The sequence below is a fragment of the Pavona decussata genome, unplaced genomic scaffold, assembly GCF_977016875.1.
Source record: "Pavona decussata unplaced genomic scaffold, jaPavDecu1.1 SCAFFOLD_84, whole genome shotgun sequence".
NCBI classification, from domain to species: domain Eukaryota; kingdom Metazoa; phylum Cnidaria; class Anthozoa; order Scleractinia; family Agariciidae; genus Pavona; species Pavona decussata.
The window spans coordinates 3100502-3115519 of NW_028145502.1; the positions used below are offsets into that span (position 1 = coordinate 3100502).

At 39.8% G+C, this 15018-nt stretch overlaps 2 protein-coding genes across 2 annotated transcripts in view; both read left to right on the top strand.

The window, feature by feature from the left end:
- Positions 1–179: 179 nt before the first annotated feature.
- On the top strand, positions 180–14454 carry LOC146475455 (uncharacterized). The gene is made up of 13 exons (XM_085116062.1): positions 180–297; positions 3277–3296; positions 4569–4922; positions 5016–5162; positions 5792–6114; positions 6916–7057; positions 7741–8045; positions 8747–8888; positions 9714–10018; positions 11392–11533; positions 12538–12860; positions 13898–13992; positions 14442–14454. The coding sequence occupies exons 1-13, from the start codon at positions 254–256 to the stop codon at positions 14452–14454; spliced, it is 2355 nt and encodes a 784-aa protein (XP_084972188.1). The 5' UTR covers positions 180–253.
- Positions 14450–15018, top strand: part of LOC146475456 (uncharacterized) — a 186597-nt gene continuing 186028 nt past the window's right edge. Inside the window, exon 1 of the mRNA XM_085115884.1 lies at positions 14450–14623. Within this exon, the coding sequence (XP_084972010.1) occupies positions 14462–14623 (162 nt within the window). The 5' untranslated portion in view covers positions 14450–14461. The remainder of the gene's footprint in view (positions 14624–15018) is intronic.

Consider the following 15018-nt stretch of genomic DNA (forward strand, 5'->3'; position numbering starts at 1 on the left):
GCTGCGAAAGAGAAGGAAGAGAGATGTCTTTTTATGTCAGCGATTACACCTTTCACATAACAGCCGATTTATAAACCTTTTGACACAATGCACCCCTAGCGTGTCAAAACTTATTTTTCTAAAGCAACGAAATCAATAATTAATTTAACTTGAAAAAGCTACGGTGCGAAGTATAAAGCTTTGTTGTTTGCGATCTAGCAACAACGAGCAGTTGCGACTGTATTGAGGCGGTTTTTACCGTCTTCTCTTGGAAATGCTCATTAGGATAACACTTCCAAGCGTACTGCTGTTATTGTTGTAAGTATATAAGGTACTTGTTCACTGCTTTATGAGTCAATAACGGTTTATCAAACTGATATTTAGTTGTCCTGACCTTTTGATAATGCTTATTTAATCTAACACCTTTTCATTAACAACTTTCTTTTACTATTGATTAAGTTATCTGTTACTGTGGCGAAGTACATAAAACACTTATTTTCTGGTTTATCAGTCAATAAGGGTTTATAAAACGGATATTTAGCAGTGTTGGCCTTTCAACAAATTGCTATATGTATTTAGTTTAGCACCTTTCTATAAATAGTATCCTTTGATAGAAATTCCAAAACTGTTTTTAGTAGTAACGTGATTATTCGCCAAAGCAAGGCTAAAATACGTTAAATTTGACTCATTTGACATACGATGTACATTGAAGAAAAATGCTTTATTCGTCAATCTTGAATTTCAAGCTTCCGAGTTTTACCATGAATGCTTTAGACTATAGTTAATCGTTATGTAATCTAAAAAAACAATGAAACTTTCGATGCTGGTATTTAACAAATTCTCCAGTTACCATACTACATGAAAGTAACTACAATGCAATTCTGGGCAAATGGTCAAATTTTCAAATATATGGAGTTTTAGACTATATATGCGGTTGATAATAAAATGCTCTTATTTAACAAATAGGTGGTTCAAGCACCAGAGAAAATCGATAAATGATTCATCATTTGACTCAATAACCTTGTATGGGTTTTCTCAATTAAAACTGAAACATTTAACGACAAAAAAATGACAATTAATGACTACTTGCGTATTTCATTGTAAAACGTAACTTTATTTATCTCATACAAGAATTTGAAGGAAGCAGTTTTTCAGACCTTTAAACAAGTCGATTCTTTTATATCGTTCTTAAAGGGCTCTTGCAAATTTCAGCATCGCATCGTTTCGACATGATACAAACTAACAAATTAACTTTCTCATTCTTAAACACCTTAAAGACTTGAAACGCGATCAAGTTTGCGCGTTTAGCTTTAAATAAACATACATCTAAATACATTTTAGATTAAAGAGAAAATTTGGAATTTATCTTAACAGGCAATTTTCATATTACACGATCGCTTTCATTTTGAAAAAAGCAAGGTTACTCTAAAAAAATAACATTAAATCATTCCTAGCAAACTCGATAAATGATTGCCTTTTTTATTTGAAATCTGATATCTTACTTGTTCTTAAATCACTTTCAAGTGACTTTTCTTGTACCCTAAAGTTTTCGTTAATGCGATTGGTCAGCGAGTGAAAATATTTGTATTAAATTTGCCTACAAATGACTTTGAAAAGGCCTGTATAACGAAGTATAAGGGACGGAAAATAAGGCTTAAAAACTTTTTTCAAGTACAGCTGGTTTCTTATTATCTACTAGTAAACATTTTCTACCTCTTCCCTCAAACGATTGATCTTAGTAACTTTACGTTCATGTTCAACTGAATCGGAGAAGTCTTTTTTTTTTATAGCTGTAACAGGTTTTCCTTAGCGCGTGTTCTGTGATACCTGTTGCAAGTTAAGTTTGTGTCTCGCTTGCATACATTATTAAAAATGGCTTCTTCCACCTACGAAATAAGAAAAAAAAAACGTGGTCTTACACCTTTCATGTACATTTCTTCCACATGCGTATTCAAGAAAAAAATGTGACCGTTTTCCGATAATACGAGCGCCGAAGGCTCGATGTTCCAGGGAGACCAGGGGTGTGCGCCCCCAGGATATTTTTAAATTTTAACTCCTGAAAGGGTTTTCAAGTCACTATAACAAGTATATCAATTAATTGTCAAAAATCTAACAGATTTCCTTAACTGAATGGTGGAAACCGGTCTGTTTCCGTACCTGTCTTCGATTGAATTCATGGTGACTTCTACTATTTTAAAAAAGGGGGAAAAAGCGTGAAATAATACTGTGATTAAAACTGGCTGACAAAGTTGACCGCATTGCGCACAAAGACTTAGAAGCCGTCGGTTTTAGAGACAAATACTAAAAAGTTTAATTAACGTTTTTATCCTTTTAAAGCTTATAAAATGAAGACACATGGAAAACCAAAATTGTTTTTGCAATAACTGTCAGAATTCCGGCGTGCTGATTGGATCCTGCGGGCCCTCTGTCTATAAGAGTACAGCCAATAAAAATTATGTAAGATAGAAGCGCGCTTTCTCAACTGAAAATAAAGCCTATTTCGCTCGTACTTTTTCCATGTTACTGTAAAAAACAAATCGACGGCAGTTTTTATGGTCTATACTCTTAAGGACCATAAAATAACGCCATAAAATGTTCAAAACTTGGCAGTGAAACCGCTCGCCTACGGCTGGTGGTTCCACTTGAGTTTTGAACATTTTGTGACGTTATTTTTGGGTATATAGACCATAGAAAACTGTCGCCGATTTGTGGATAAAACAAAAACTGTACCTTCTACGAGACTCAAACTGTGATTTGAGGCAGGTTTACAAACGTCCGTTAACTGTTCAAAAATTTTACTCAGACAACATCCGGTGGCTGCAAGACGTTTACTAGGCATTGTCCTCTAATACCGTTTCGGGGATCTTTGAATTTTGCTTTAGTTTTGAGTTTAAAAGCTCAAACCCAAAACTTAGTGGACAGAAATCGGTCGTCAAACTTCAAATTGCTTTTACTTTGGGGAGCAGGGATGGCGCAGCGGTGAGAGCACTCGCTTCCCACCAATGTGTCTCACGTTCGATTCCCGGACTCGGTGTCATATGTGGGTTGAGTTTATTGTTGGTTCTTACCCTTGCTTCGAGAGTTCTTTCTCGAGGCTCCGGTTTTCTGCTCTCGTCTAAACTAACATTTCCAAATTCCAATTCGACCTGCATTATTGTCAAGTACTTTATCATGAGCCTCTGGGTCGAAGATGGCTCAAGCACTCACCGTGTTATTGACATTAAATACATTACTTTACTTAAACTGATATAAAAAATCAGTGCAATTAATATATTTTGCAACATTTTTTTTCTTTAGATATTGGAGAACAGCAGACAGTACGTATCTTTTTTCCTTAATTCACTATTTATAAACCTTTTATGTATAAACATTATAATGATACCAAGAATGCAACTGAAACTGAACTTCTGAATTTTAACGGACTTTCCGTATTCCTTCCTCTCAGTTCCTTTCCTTAGTACCTCCAACATATTGCACCCTTTCCTTACATATTGCTTCCCACCTTCCGGTTTCTCCTACTTTCCGGCTCACAAATTAAGGTCGTTCTCCCTGGGCCAGTCTCTAGCTTTTTTATCCTGGTTTTGTTCATTGTCCTCCTCAGTTTCAGCTGGGATCAGATCCATGAGCCCTTCGTAAGTTAAGATGAATCCTATGTATTGTTCCTTAACAATAGACTATTGCTGGGCTGACAATAGTCCATTGTTTAGGAACAATACTTAAGAATTCTCAATTTAGGTGGGCTTTGTGAATTTGGCCTCAAGTTCCCAATCCTCTCTGTCCCTGTTCACCCCGCTTAGCTCCGCTTCCAACGCGATCTTTCATCCATCTTATCCCTTCCCCACCCCACCCTTTCATCAATCTATTCCTCTGTGTTACCTCCCTTCCAACTCCTCCCTTCTTCCCATCTGTCTCTCTGTGAGATCTTCCCATGCCACACAGTCCTTCCCCTCCCCCCTCCTTTCCTCTACTAAGCTCAATTTAACACTATTAACAAGAACTGACAATGAACCAATTTCAAGCAAACAGGTGTTATAACGATAACTACGTGGCTGGGACCACGCACTCCTAAGTTTAGATGTATCTTTCTAAGCATTGTTTACTGACAATAGCCTATTGTTAGTCCAAAAAATACTCTATTGTCAAGAAACAATATTTAGGTTACATCTTAACTCATAATTAGGAGAGCTTTGTAAATCTGGCACCTGGATAATATTTACTTCATGACAAGGCAACTGGAAAGAAGCTTGTCTGTTTATCAGTGCAATGACCAACCATTTGACTGTTTGCTTGCTTGGTTAATTGATTGGCTTCCTGGCTGATTACTTGATAGCTTGCCGGGATTGACTGATTGATTGATTGATTGATTGATTGATTGATTGATTGATTGATTGATTGATTGATTGGTTGGTTGGTTGGTTGGTTGATTGATTGTTTGATTGATTGATTGATTGATTGATTGATTGATTGATTGATTGATTGATTGATTGATTGATTAGCTGGTTGGTTGGTTGGTTGGTTGGTTGGTTGGTTGATTGAGTGATTGATTGATTGATTGATTGATTGATTGATTGATTGACATTTTTCAACAGGTTCCCCACCCGGCTGCGTAAACTTCGATTTTGAACGAGGAAACCTCTACGGATGGACAAAATCAGGAACGGCCTTCAACTATCAACCAACATACGGTGATAATTCCAGAGCTCGCCGCAGCCAACCAGCAAAACAACAGGGGAAATGGTGGATTGGCACATATGAAAAGCGCCCTAACCCGCGGTATCGTGCGGGAACTATCCAGGGTGATCGCCCCACGGGAACCTTGACGAGTACACGATTCCAAATCGTGGGGCCTTACATTGATTTTCTCATTGGTGGGGGGTGTAACATTCATTACATTCGCGCTGAGCTGGTTATCGATGGACGAGGAGTCGTGCTTCGTTCCAAAGGTAAAAGAAGATACTATTTTTAATGCTTCTTTTTAACTAGATAATGTCCTCTTATCATGTTTCTCTTAATTTGAAACCACTTTTCTGATGTAGGTTACTGTAGAGAAACCATGAGGCGCCAAAGATGGAACGTGCGTGCGTACCGTGGGAGGACAGGGTTTGTACGGCTGGTGGATTATGGTTCAGGTAGCTGGCAACATATCAACTTTGATGATCTCCGGGGAAACATTCGATGCCACAGTAAGTTTTTCTCAGCTTAAGCGGTTTGTGCTCACAATAGGCCGTTTTCATGATGGCGTCATTTGAGTACAACCACCAGGGCCGGGTTGTTCGAAAACCGGTTAACGCTAATCCACGATTAAAAGATAACCGAGGTTTATCGCTCGCTCGTTAAAAACGTTTCTAAAAGCTAATTTCAACCAAATGGTAAAGAAACGTCTACGTCAAAACTGAGGGACAAAAACCTTTTGGAAAAATCTTTTTTTAACTAGTATTAATCGGGTTTTGAACAACTGGGCCCAGAACTAATTTCGTTTTCCTTTTCAAATTCAAATTTTGTAATCCTAGTGAACAACTAAACGAGAAAACAACAACAACAACTGCCACAAAAAAAAAAAAACCTGAAGGATTCTGGTTGTTGTAGTCAAATGATGCCGTAGTGGAAATGTCCTATAGCCCATTTTACTGTTATTTGCTTAGTGACCTGGCCTTTGAGTGTAAGCGAGGCAAGAAAGAGGCAAAAACCAGACAGCGAACGCGCGGGAACTGAGATCCCGCAACAGGCCACTCCAATGGACAAGTAATTGGCTCCTCAGAAAAGGGTAACCGCAAAATTCTTAAACAAAACGTTATTTTATTCCTTTCTCCAGAGCCTTGTAAGACCGCGCTCGGAATGCAAAATCGCCGCATCCCAAACTACGCCATTACAGCTTCTTCCATGTGGGACAAGAATCACGGCCCCTACCTCGGACGTCTTCACTTCACCGCGCGTGGGAGCTACCAAGGTGCGTGGTCCGCGAAACATAACAATCGATATCAGTGGTTTCAAGTTGACTTTCGAAGGCCAACCAAGGTGACGAGCGTGCTGACCCAAGGAAGGCAGAATTCTAATCAATGGGTGACTCAGTATCGATTGGCTTACAGTCAGGACGGACTTACATGGGCTTATTACAAGCTGCGGGATAGTTTCAAGGTAAATGAAATCGTCACACTAATCTCTTGAACCTGGTCAATCCTTTGTACCTGAGATTGTCTTGAATAGAAAATCAATCATTGAAGTCCGCCCCCAAACTTCCCCATCACTCCTCAAGCTCTCAGACAGGGCTGAGCTTAGCACCTAGCCCTGCCTCGTTGGTCAGCGCGTTCTCTTCGAAGGGTTAGATTTCATCTGCAGAATCGACATTTAGACCAATTTATGCCATGTTTCCAACAACTATCGCGTGCATCATTGCCGAACTAATCTGAAAAAATTCACAATTCTTTACCAAGGTCCAAAGATCTGGATTACAATCACTTCTCTGACAAGTTTTCCCAACTTTAAGAATAAACTGCTAGAGTTTTTATTAAAATAATTACTGAATTGGCAAAGCCGCACACTTGTTGCACAAACTATGTAAGGTACGAGGTGGCCTCAACTATAAGCCCGGTGGTTTCTAGAGGTCACCTCGACACACATTAAATAATGAATAAATTGTAAATATATTAGGAAAAAGGCAAATAAACGTCAATAGTCAATAGTCAATAGATCAATCTGCATGTTAATTGGTTGAAAACACATCATTTTTGCTGATAAGTCACATATTATATAGCCTTCGAGAATAGAAGCCTTTTCGGCTTTTGTCTGCTCTTGCAACCTACGACTGTGCTTGACACAATTTTTGGACGCGTCTACGAGTTCAAAACTTAGTAATTAAGCAAGCGGCCTTAATGAAGCGCAATACTGTATATGGTTCAACCTAGTTTGTGACGATGTTTTATTTGAAACATTCATTAGTATTTTCGAGCAAACAAAGACAGGAACACTGTGGTCACCAATACACTTAGCACACCAATCAAAGCCCGCTATATCAGGATATTACCCTGGAGCTGGTACAGACACATTTCCATGAGAGCGGAGTTCTATGGATGCTTTGTCGGTAAGTCGATATTCAGTGAGGGTCGCGTTAAAGCGTAAGGATTAACCCTATAATGGACTAGGACCCCATGCGGTGGGAAGTGAGCAATTCTTCTTGTTTCTTCATGTTGGGTATCGTGTGATAGACAATCATCCCATCCAGAAGGGAGCAGTAATACTCATAGTCACTTCATGAGTAGCAATACACCTAGTTACTTTATGCTGGGTATCCTGTGATGAACTAGCATCCTACCACAGGGTCACGGGGTGGTCATACTCCTTGTTGCTTTTTAAAAACAGGACGTTCCGGCATAATAGGGGCCTGGCCAGGCCATTCTAACCTTCAGTTGTCAATCAACGATCAGAGTGTAAACAACTGACAAACAACATGTGCCTTTTTCATCGGCTTTTACCGATAAAATTGGCTTAGTTTTCAGAATAACCCTTGTTAAACAAATTAGAACTTGACATCTTATATTGATGTGGTAATATTATAAAATTTTGAGGCATATATTGTTCAGAGGACGCTTGAGTCAACAACTTGCCACGACTAAACAGCGTCTAAATTTGCATCTCACGCCCACAAAGGTGTCCTCTTTTATTGCGGAACTTCTTGTTTAAGCTACAGAAACTGTGAAGTTTAAGGCCGTTCCCTTTTCTGACTCATTCATGTTTACAACACTGAAACACGATTTTGTTCTGTAGACCGATGTACCATGCCCCTGGGTGCCGAAGACGGCCGTTTGGTTCCAGGTTCCTTCTCAGCATCAACATACTACAATCATTACCTGTCGCCATGGCACGGTAGGCTGAATCACCGCTGGGCATGGAGCGCGCGCTACCGCAGGCACGGTCAGTGGCTGCAAGTGTCTTTGGGTGGAAGCTCAACTATTAAAGGCATTGCCACACAAGGAAGACAGGACGCGCATCAATGGGTCAGGTCGTACACGATCGGGCGAAGTGTGGATGGCATGAGATTTGTTCATTATAGCGAGGGACGAGGGACAAGGGTAATGAACTGTCTTTGCTATTAGGGAGCTTAAGCAGCGACGACGGCAACGGCAACGAAAACGTCACCTAAAAATATAACTTTATTTTTAATCATTTCTGCTACTTCGCTATTATTCTAACTCGCTCAACTTGTACAGAAACGGCGAACTCTCCAGGAACCATATTGGTAGGAGTGGCGTTCAAGTTAAGAAAGAAAATGAAAAATTCACCGTCGTGTGCTCACGTTCTCCAGAAAACCTAGAATTTGGTCATTTCACGTTGTTATTTTGCAGAGGACAGCGAAGAAATGTACCAAAATGTAAACGCACGTGCAGAGCGATTGTTTTTGCTCATTAACCTGTTGTTTTGTGGCGTTTTCGTTGCCGTCGTCATCGTCATTGCTTAAGCTCCCTGGTATCTAACATAGCATAAGTTTTAAATGTCGAGGACTTGTTGTATTTTTCAGTCGGATCAACATCCTTTGTTGTACTGCTTGTCAATTGGTTTGTTGAGTTGACAAATGACAAAAGCGGTTCGTTTGTTAGCCAGCTTTAGCCGTATGAACGCAGCTTAGAGAATTCAAATATAGAGGAAACATAGTTTCTTTGTCCTGAAAAGCTAAGCATAAAAGTGGGTTGCATAAAAAAATCGATTTTTCTGGATTATGAAACAATGATATATCAAAACCTTTTATTAACGTGTCCTTTTGATTTTGCTTTAGCTATTTCAAGGAAATATCAATAGATTTGGAATCGTTTTTCACCGCATCACCAGACCCTTTGTTGCGAGTCACGTTCGCTTTTATCCTCGTTCATGGTACAGTTGGATTTCAATGAGAGTTGAAATCTATGGATGTCCAACAGGTAAAATATTGATAACAATAAAACGCCAAAATGTCAAAGCTCTTATCATTTTTACTCAAAGGCGCATAACTTTAAAGACGGAAAAATCTCCCTAAGTTTGTTTTGTAAAACATAAAAAGATAAATATTTTTACTACAATAAGGGGCAGCGGTCCCCCTTTTTTTCTTGGATTTTTGAAAAGGTTTTTGTAAAGGTCTTTCTAGTGGTATTATGCACTCAATCGTTTTAAAAACTCCTCTTAAAGTTTGTTTTCCGAATCCTTAGTTTTAGTCTGAAATGATCCCAGAAATGCTGTAAAGCAGAATCTCCACGAATGTGAATATTTCATTGAGGTGAGTGGGGTGGGGGGGGGGGGGGGCGGGGGGGGGGGCCTTGCACTCTCACCACATTTTCTATTTTCTTCGGCCCCTTCTTTCTTTAATTTCTGGATTTTCTGGATCCCCCCCCCTGTCAGCAGCGCTCTACCAACTGAGCTATCAAGCCAGCTTGGAGCTGGTCATATTCTGAGTATGAATAACATATTGGAACTGCGGATGAAAGATTAAATATAAGAAAGTTCCTCGCAGGTTGTTTATGCAACTTAAGCCTGGATTTTTTCAGGACTCTTTTCGCAGCCGCTCGTTTAAGTGGCACAAACAGCCACGACGACCTAATTTCTTCCATTTAATCTTTCGTCCGCAGTTCCAATATATTATTCAAAAATCAGTTATGTCTAAAATGAGTTATGAAAACATCAACATCAACACTCAAAACTATCTCACAGTGCTACTTTATAGAACCTTTTATAAATAAAACAACTCCTAATAAGAACTGTTTTCTTTACAGCCGGAATCTGCAATCGCGTCCTTGGGCTTCAAAACCGCCGTTTGAAAAACGCTCAAATCACGGCTTCGTCTACGTATCCAGGCCTTTATACCTGGCGCGCGAGACTGCACCATAGCCAGGCCTGGTGCGCACGATATAACAACCACAATCAATGGCTTAAGTTTGACCTCGGTCGCGTCACCAAGGTGACAGGAGTTGCTTTACAAGGGAGGTCTAATGCGCACCAGTGGGTCACGACGTATTTGTTGTATTTCAGTCAGGACAATGTTCATTGGTCAGTGTATAGGTACAAGAGCAATGACAAGGTGAGAACGATACTTGCTTATCGACTTCAAGAATTACCGAACTAGATTAGTAACGGAAAACCATTTTAATAAGTTAAGATACAAGCAAACATCAACGATAAAAACTACTTTTCGGCGTCTTCAGGACACCATTAGGGAGCTTTAGCGCTTAACGACGGCTACGGCAGCGAAAACGTCATTATTAAAATGAATTCGCGTTTTTTCAAACGTCGTCGATTATTCCAACTCGCTTTAAATGTCAAATGTAGGTGAAAATTCCTGGAGTTGAATTCTTGGAGACCACAGCCAAGTTTAGAAAGAGAAAGAAAAATTCGTCGTCGTGTATTTACGTCCTCCATAAAACTTCCTATCAGGAAATTTAACGTCCTAATCGAGTAGTGACGGCAAACAAATGTACCAAAAAGTGTAATGCACGTGCAGAGTTGTTGTTTTGGTTATTAACTTCATTGCTTTTTTGTGACGTTCTCGTAGCCGTCGCCGTCGTCGTTACTAAAGGTCCCTATTAGGGAACTTAAGCGGCGACGACGGCAACGCCAACGAACAAGTTACCACAAAATATAACTTTGTTTCATTTGTGTTACCTCGCGATTATCTCAACTCATTCAAATTCTACAGAAACGGCGAACTACCCAGGAACCAAATTAGTTGGGGTGACGTTCAAGTTAAGAAAGAAAATGAAAAAATTCAATGTCATGTGTTCACGTTCTGCACAAAACCTTGAATTTGGTAATTTCACGTTGTTGTTTTGCAGAGGACGGTGAAGAGATGTACCAAAATTTAAAACGCACGTGCAGAGCGATCGTTTTTCCTCGTTAAGCCTTTTGTTTTCTGGCGTTGTCGTTACCTTCGCCGTCGTCGTTGCTTAATTAAGTTCCCTATTATCAAGTTGAAACGTATTTAATAGACTACGATAAACCATTTTAGACAGGAAACTCTTCACAACACAGCATTGCGACAGGTCTCTTTAATTTATATTTCTTTACTTTATTTCAAGTTTAGTTTTTTCTTTCAGAGTCAATAAATCGGCCTGAATAATGGCTAATTTATTGACTTTTACAGTAGACATTGGGTGTATTCCACTTTCTCTTCTAATTACCAAGACCTTCCGTTTTCTAGATACTTTTTGTTGGTGAGCTATTTTAGATTTTATAAAACCCATAGATACTGTATTCCGTTTACGAAACGAAACTGTTGATCAAAGCATAATTATAAAAACGTTGAAGAGCTTCCTCTGTAGACTATATATATTGCCCAGTTATCGCCAACGTTTGACGTTTAGTGAATATCAGTCAAAGATAGTTTTACAAGAATATTCCACCATCTTGTTCAGTTGGCCCAACTTGATTTTTCTGCGCATTTTTTTTTTATTGCAGTACTTTCAAGGAAGTCGCGATAAAGACTCTGTATCAACACAGCCAATAAACCCAGCGATCATAGCGAGGTACATCAAGATTCGTCCACGTGGATGGCGGAGCCATATTTGTATGAGAGTAGAATTATACGGCTGCCCAGCAGGTAAATGTATCTGAAATTATAACTCACCCATTAATTTTCGCTCGATTTTATTGGCTACTTTACGTCACGTGGTGCAAATCACAGGACGATTAAAAAATAAATAAACCCCTTTCTGGATTGCTGGCATGTCGGCTGATAATGTCCTTGGCTAAGAGATTGTCTTCAAGCTTCGCTTCTCGGCCAAATATTTATTTTTCAGACAATCTCTCAGCCGCAGACATTCTCAGCCGACATACCAGTCGCCTGAAGGGGTTTATTTACTAAATGATGTTACAATATTGCAAGAGAAAATGAAAGCTTTTGGGGGTGCTTTCTTTTTTAACTGTTCCCGGTTCATTTGGAATAATCGAAATGGGGAATAGTATTCTGTAATTCTTGTCCAGATAGCGGGTAACCAGAATATGGATATCTCCTCTCTTTCAATTTCCTTTGCAGCCTCTACGCATGCGTTCAGTCTCCATTCATACTTCGCATTTTTCTGCGCCAATCAGTGTAGTCGCATAAGCTACGCAGCCGCATACATACTTAAACTTTATTTAATCTCGAATTTACAGAGTGGCATGACTGCTAATTTCTTCGAGTTACCTAGTGATACAAAAGTGAATAAAATAAAATATTGATAAAGATTTATGCAACATGATTATAGGACAAAATCTTAGGACAAAATTAACCGGCGAAAGGAGTTGAAATCAGTTGTAGTGCGATAGTGATTAGGAAGTGCTTTCCAAGATTTGGTTGCCAAATAACTAAAAGAATTATGACCATAGGTGGTGATACATATCTTAGGTAGGGTGAAAATATCAGTTCCCCTTAAAAAATGAGCACTGGACCGCAGGCCACATGAACCACGGAGCCGCATGAGCCCAGTTGTAGCATGAACGACGCAGCTTCACATCATGCTGTCACATGAGCCTCGGTGCAGAGATTTCCAATTCCTTGGCAAAGAAAATAGGAAGCGCCATGTCTCTTCACTTCTTAATCGTTTTGATTCCTCTCTTTTGCAGATCGTTGCTTCGTTCCTCTGGGAATGGAAGACGGCCGCATTTTAAAATCCCGCCTTCGCGCTTCATCCCTATACAACAGTTACTATGGACCTTACAGCGCGCGTTTACAGGCGCGAAACTACGGTTCCACGCGAGGAGGTTGGATCGCGCGCATACGAAACACGCACCAGTGGATTCAGGTGGACTTAGAGAAAGTTGCCACGCTAAAAGGAGTGGCTACGCAGGGTCGCTATGACGCAACGCAGTACGTTAAGTCTTACATCGTAACTTTCAGCAAAAATGGGAGACGGTTTGTTCCGTATAGAGAAGGAAGAAAAATTAAGGTAAGCGTCTTCGCGATTTCGTCACGCCAATAAAGCCTTGTTCACGCACATTTTTCTCTAAGTTTTGGAAAATGGACAAAGTTCACAATTAATGTTTGTCTTAAAAGCACATTGCCCTGTCAAAATATTGGAATCTTGCTCACCTTATTTCTAAACTGCCAGCGAATATGCAAGTATATATTGGATAAAAATATCAAATCACAATGGAACAGACAGTTCTGAGGTAAACTACATAATAACAAGGTTGGAACTGAATTACACAGTTCATCAAATTTGGTTTTCAAGCAGGCTGTCACAAAATCCTGAAGAATTGTTTTCCTAATAACTCAAAACTAGAAGTCACCATCTCCATCTCCGTAGTGTTGATCCATCATGAGCCCGATACTTGCAACAAACGAATGCTTGGTTTTATCCACAAAATTGACACGGTAATTTGGCCACCGTAAAGACATTCGAGTGCTGACGTTTCGAATTAGCGTTAGCCCTTAATTCCTCAGAGTGAAGGCTCTGACGAAAGGCTAACGTTCGAAACGTGAACACTCCAATCTCTCCACGGCGGCCAAATGACCTTTACACTGAAGGTATCAACTCTGTCGATAAAACTAAACATTCGTTTCTACTTCCCACCGACGCAGTACCACAGTTTCTTTACAAACAAACCCCCTTATCCGCTTACAACAAACATATGTATAGGCCAAGAAAATCTTAGTTGTTAAAGTAGCCAACGTGACAGTTTCATTGATTAGTCCTCAAAAATATATGGAAACGACAAGTTATATATTTCTCGTGCGAGGTAATCTCATCAGTAGCTGGCGTGTCCGACTCGCAAGGAGGTTGAAATAAGGATCATTTCATCACAAACTGTTACGTTTGTATGAAAAACAGCTTAGCGATTTTTATAATAATATTACTGAGCCAAGTTATTTTCACCACCCAACATGTTGTTTTGGTTTGTTGCTTTCCTTCAACGATTTTTTATTGTTTATGGTCAGAGGAATAACCCTTCAAGCTTTGCTAAACCTGTTGATATCTTCTAGGTTTTTAACGGCAACAGCGAAAGACACTATGTTGTACTGCATCGCTTCAGAATTCCTTTCAAGGCCCGGTATGTGCGACTTAACCCGAAGAGCTGGTATAGTTATATATCGTTGAGAATGGAATTGTATGGCTGCAGACACGGTGAGTTTTGTTTTAAACTCTTCCTTACATCTTTCGTACTGGGTCGCAAAAGAAGCCATACTCAGACATCTATGCAACTTTTTCCAACCAAGCTCCTCTCCTTATCGAGCGCAGTTGTCAGATTTTCATGACATTCGACGACGGTCTTCTCTTTTTGGACGGGCACATAGAGGTTGTGCGAGAATTGTGCAGAAAGTTTCAGTTCCAAACATGATTTTATGTCAGAGTTTAGGGTTCAAAGCTAGGATGAATTGCTATGGGATTAAAACAAATAATTCCCTAGCAATCAACGCTTAGTGTAACCGACCAGGGTAGGGTACTCGCATTCTGAAGGGTAGGATTAGCTCGATTCAGCCAAGATCTAGCTTAGACGTTCTGATTTACGTTGCTAATTCATCGTAGGTGCTTTGTGTAACCGACCAATGGGAATGCAGAATGGACGGATCCCGAATAGCAGAATCACTACTTCATCTGACTGGAACAAGTACCACGCCGGTTTCCGCGCTCGATTGCATCGTTCTCGAGCTGGTAGCTACATCGGAGCTTGGAGTGCCCGAACTAACAATCGATATCAATGGCTTCAGGTATGATATAGAGCGGTTTTAAGTTAAGAATAGTAAAGACACAGCCAATTTAAAGTGATCATTCTTGGTGATCACAATAGGGTCAAACAACTCAAAGAGCGAGAACTTCAAGCAAATTAAACCAAACAAGATGAATATTCGAGGAGTGAGACTTTGTGATTGTCAGCCTGGAAGAACAAGAAACGCCAAGAAACAATTACAATCTTGGCCAAGACTTCTCTTTTTGTGAAACAATGTTTGTGTGCAATTTGAAAATAGGCGATAATTCGCGCTGCCAAAAAGCATCTTACCAAGGTCTTGCCCACAAAATCGGTCCCTTGAACAATTATTATATTGATATCCATAAACTGCCTGTACAAGATTGCCAAAACATATTTGACTCTACCTAGACTAGG